General features: G+C 41.8%; 1 protein-coding gene across 2 annotated transcripts in view; it reads left to right on the forward strand.

The window, feature by feature from the left end:
- LOC125041176 (beta-hexosaminidase subunit beta-like) overlaps positions 1–4167 on the forward strand; it is a 40678-nt gene extending 36511 nt beyond the window's left edge. For both annotated transcript variants that reach the window (XM_047635999.1, XM_047635998.1), the window contains exons 10-14: positions 246–326; positions 672–845; positions 989–1187; positions 1610–1811; positions 3508–4167. In XM_047635999.1, the coding sequence (XP_047491955.1) occupies positions 246–326; positions 672–845; positions 989–1187; positions 1610–1811; positions 3508–3997 (1146 nt within the window). In that variant the 3' untranslated portion in view covers positions 3998–4167. The remainder of the gene's footprint in view (positions 1–245; positions 327–671; positions 846–988; positions 1188–1609; positions 1812–3507) is intronic.
- The last annotated feature ends 682 nt before the right edge of the window (positions 4168–4849 follow it).

Here is a 4849-nt window from a genome sequence, read left to right on the forward strand (position 1 = left end):
GTTTATTTGTTGATTAACAGTAGTTGGTAGTAAATATCGCACAGGGTTTAAACTTCGAGTGTACGATATCGTTCTCAAAGTAACTTGAAATTTCTCAATCTAGTGATGGATCCTCTCCGTACAGTTTGTGCAGTTCTACAGTGGGTAACCTCACTTGCAGTATTCGTTTCTGAATCGAATTTTGAGATACTAACACATTTACTTCAGATTATTTGTTATTGATATTGATCTTATTTATTTTCCAGGTTTATGAATTCGTCAAAGCTTTCCTGGTGGACCTGAAACACACGTTCGTAGACGGGTACATTCACTTGGGTCTCGACGAGGTAAAGTATTTCCTTGTTCTTCAGACACTTAGAGAAGTCTTCAGAAATCAGCTGATCCGTGACCCAGAAATTTGCTAATCATGGAGGTCACGGATTTTTAAAAAATATGTATATTCGGCTTTTTTATTCATTCTACCTCTATCTAATACATGATGGAAAACGTATGAATGAGAATTGATAATTTCACAGTGCAAGGTATATGAAATTACCTCTTTGCTAGTGTATATTCATAGTTCTGTAAATATATTATATCGAAAGGTATAGTACATATTGCAACTGATTATAAAGCAATTCGTGAGTCATTGAGAATATTCCCTGCAATGTCGAATCCATCTCCTCCCAAAGGTGTTCTTAGCCTGCTGGTTGAGCTCGCCAGTCGTCCGGGCTTTCATGGAGCGCCACAACTACACCGAGATCGGCCAAGTCGAGCAGCACTATGTGGACCGAGTGCTGGAGTTGGCTGAGCTCACGCCCATCAAATACATTACTTGGCAAGACCCAGCTGACCGTGGCACGAAGGTCAGTTTGGTTTTTAACTGTGTTCAGTGTCAGTTGTGGATATTATTTTGCAAGTAGTAGCGTGAGTATGTTATGTGATTAGCAGTGATGGTATGTTTTTAATCATTTAGTATCGAAAAGTTTTTATTCTTTCTCCCCCCCAGATGGCCAACACGAGCGTGGTGCAAGTATGGAAGGACGTGTCCCTTTCGCCCAGCAAGATGCGCGGCTGGAGAGACTATGTCCACAAACTGACGAAGGCTGGCCACCAGATCATCCTCTCCTCCTGCTGGTACATCAACTACATCACCTACGGCCAGGACTGGAGGAACTTCTACAACTGCGACCCCACTGATTTTGATGGTAATACTTACTAGGATTTTATTTTGCGTTGGGAAGAGATTTTAGCTTAAAGCAGGTTTTCAGCACTTATTCTCACTAACAGCGACCCCATGATTCAGCAGCTATTACTGATGTGCGGTGCAAAGGGAGCTTTCTCATTTAGCAATCCTGCTGACCTGAGATCAAGTCCCGCAAATAGTGGGTAGCGCTACCAAACCCTGAATTGTTATTATTTTTATTGTTATTATTATTACCATCACTATTAGCATCGTTATTATTATTATTATTATTATTATTATTATTATTATTATTATTATTATTATTATTATTATTATTATTATTATTATTATTATTATTACTACCATTACTATTATATTACTTTTATTATTACCCTTACCCTTACCCAGACAGCAAAGTCAAACCCACCTGCTATTAACCCTCAGGAACGGCCGAACAGAAATCGCTGGTGCTGGGCGGAGAGGCAGCCATGTGGGGAGAGTACGTGGACGCTACAAACCTCCTGCCGAGGCTGTGGCCGAGAGCCTCAGCCGCCGCCGAGCGGTTGTGGTCCCTGCCGGTGAGCGAGGCGCCTTCCACGGACGACGCTGCGTACAGGCTCGACCAACACCGGTGCAGGATGCTCAGGTAAACAGGGAACGAGACTTTTCGGGATTTCTTGATAAAATGTTTGGAAGAATAACACATGATTGATAAATTTCCATAGTGTAAATTGTATCAATATAACGGCAGTGCATATTGTAATATTTGTATTGTAGTTGATTAGAATGTCCAGCAACAGTTGCGAGTAAGAATATTTTTTCGTATAACGATTACATATATAGAAGTAATTATTACAATCAGTATGGCACGTATATTACGCTCTGTTTGTCTTCAGGAGAACTTTTTCTTTAAACTTGACATTAATCAGGGAACAGGAGGATGGTCAGTTTCCAAACAAGACAATTCACTCTATACCGTTTTCTCACAAACTCGCTTATGTTATGCAGTTGGAAAGCCATAACATTAGCAAAAACAAAAATGCTGCGTTTATGAAATTAAAAAACTTGATTTATTTTATCAGTCTGTAATTTATGCAAGGCTCTTGGCATTTAGAAAAAACGTCTTTGCCTCAGAATATTTCACGACAAATTATTAGCGTTTTGTATACTTAGATATATGAAAAGATAATGCTTCAAATTCTTGATAATATTTGGTCAGCCAATTAAATATATTTGATAAAACAAGATAGAGCCTCTTTTAGTTTACATTTTACGCATGCTTCGTTAGTTTTTGAACAGAATTAACATGTAATCTACATCGGTCCACGAAAAGTTTTGCATTTTGTTTATACTCAACCAAAAGTGAAAACACCACTTTTGTGTGCGCCCGCGTGCGTGTTCATGTGTGTGTGTAAGTATGAATAGTATTTTAATATAACGTTCCCACTGATAACAATAAATGAAGTGACTATATAAGCACTGGTAGACGTCTTGCATTTGAAATATCTTACATTGAAATATTTTGGAGATTATTGTCGAAAATACTACAATGAAGAGAGGAGATAACAATACAGATTTTTTTTTTTTTTTTAACTAAAATCATAGCCTTTCCAACCGTAACTACCACATAGAACTCGGCCTCTTCCTTAAAATTTCGTTGCGGCCGCTGTACTGTCTAAATTCATATATTTACATTTAACTATTTCTTTAATTCCATTATTTATTCAACTTTTTGATACTATTGATGAGAGAGAGAGTGGGAAAGAGAGAGAGTGAGCAAGAGAGAGAGTGAGCAAGAGAGAGAGTGAGCAAGAGAGAGAGTGAGCAAGAGAGAGAGTGAGCAAGAGAGAGAGTGAGCAAGAGAGAGAGTGAGCAAGAGAGAGAGTGAGCAAGAGAGAGAGTGAGCAAGAGAGAGAGTGAGCAAGAGAGAGTGAGCAAGAGAGAGAGTGAGAAAGAGAGAGAGAGTGAGAAAGAGAGAGAGTGAGAAAAAGAGAGAGTGAGAAAGAGAGAGAGTGAGCAAGAGAGAGAGTGAGCAAGAGAGAGAGTGAGCAAGAGAGAGAGAGTGAGAAAGAGAGAGAGAGTGAGAAAGAGAGAGAGTGAGAAAGAGAGAGAGTGAGAAAGAGAGAGAGTGAGAAAGAGAGAGAGTGAGAAAGAGAGAGAGAGAGAGAGAGAGAGAGAGAGAGAGAGAGAGAGAGAGAGAGAGAGAGAGAGAGAGAGAGAGAGAGAGTGGGGGAATGAGAGAGAGAGAGAGAGAGAGAGAGAGAGAGAGGGAGAGAGAACAAAGAGCAAAGAGCAGAATATAGTCGCGGCAGCCTGCTCATCCAGCACTCCCCTCTTCCCAGGCGCGGCATCCCGGCTCAGCCCATCCTCAACGGCTACTGCGGCGAGTGGGAGGTCCCCGAAGACACGCCGCTCTCCACCTACTCCACCACCACCCCGATCTCCACCCCGACGACCCCAACCCCACCGCCTCCCACAACCACGCCCCAGACCACGACCCCCACCTCCTCTACGACCACAACCACCACAGTCACGACCACCACCGCCACCACGACCACACCCTCCACACAGCCTTCCACGTCCCCGCCCTCGACGTCCACCACCACAGCCCAGAGCCAGGAGCCACAGACAAACACAGAGGCACCCGCACCGCCGCCTGCAGCAGAAGTCCCTGCAGAAGGTGGCGGTTCCCCTGACCGCGCCAACGCCCCCACCACTGCAGCGCCTCCTTCAACTACCCCGGCTCCTCCCGCGGAAGTACAAGGCGTCCCGGAAACGACGCTGGTGGAGTCCGTGGAGACGCCCCCGGAAGAACCAGCGGTAGGCTCGTAGGGCAGCGATAGGCCTACCTACTCATACTCATACGTGAAAGTATTATATATTTTCTTCTCCACGATTGCCGCCCCGTGTAAGAGTTATCCATACTGTCTTAACCGCTGTGTCTTCACATTGTAATGCCATGGTCAAATGTATGTTTAAGTTAAATATATTTTATACGTGTATTCTATTTTTTTTAATATTCCGGAACTGCTCTATAATATGTAAATGCAAAAAATCAGATTTCTTTACACACACACACAGACACACACACACACACACACACACATATATATATATATATATATATATATATATATATATATATATATATATATATATTCATACACATATATACACACATATATGAAGTGTTAGGGCTTGCTAATAAGCAGTCTAAAAGCAAAACTTCTAGTGCTAGATTGCTGGTGAAGTATTCTTTTCATTCTTTGGTATAGAAAATGTATTAATTAGTACGGAAGACAACGGAAGCAGAAAAAAATAGTATACCTACATCTTACGTGAGATTTCTTTCATTGTTCCAAAAATCAGACTATGTTAAGGAGGGGATCTTACAAACGTCCAAATAGGAGAGGTATTGGTGACCATTTATTAGACAGGGTATAGAAGCAAGATACTTCGCCCAACGTCCACAATCAACCAGTGAAAGGAACATAAAATACCTAAAGTAAAGGCCCCAAGTTTGTTTTTGTTCGCAGTTCCATCTAACTTGGGATGATAGCTCTGCATTATGTTCAGTAGGACTAAACTTCCGCCTGATATATTCTGTTCTGTCATGAACTACCAGTTGTACTGATAAACGCCTCCTGAAGAAACATTGTTCTGCTGCCAGCAGCTTCACCTAAC

Source organism: Penaeus chinensis, chromosome 30, assembly GCF_019202785.1.
Source record: "Penaeus chinensis breed Huanghai No. 1 chromosome 30, ASM1920278v2, whole genome shotgun sequence".
NCBI lineage: Eukaryota > Metazoa > Arthropoda > Malacostraca > Decapoda > Penaeidae > Penaeus > Penaeus chinensis.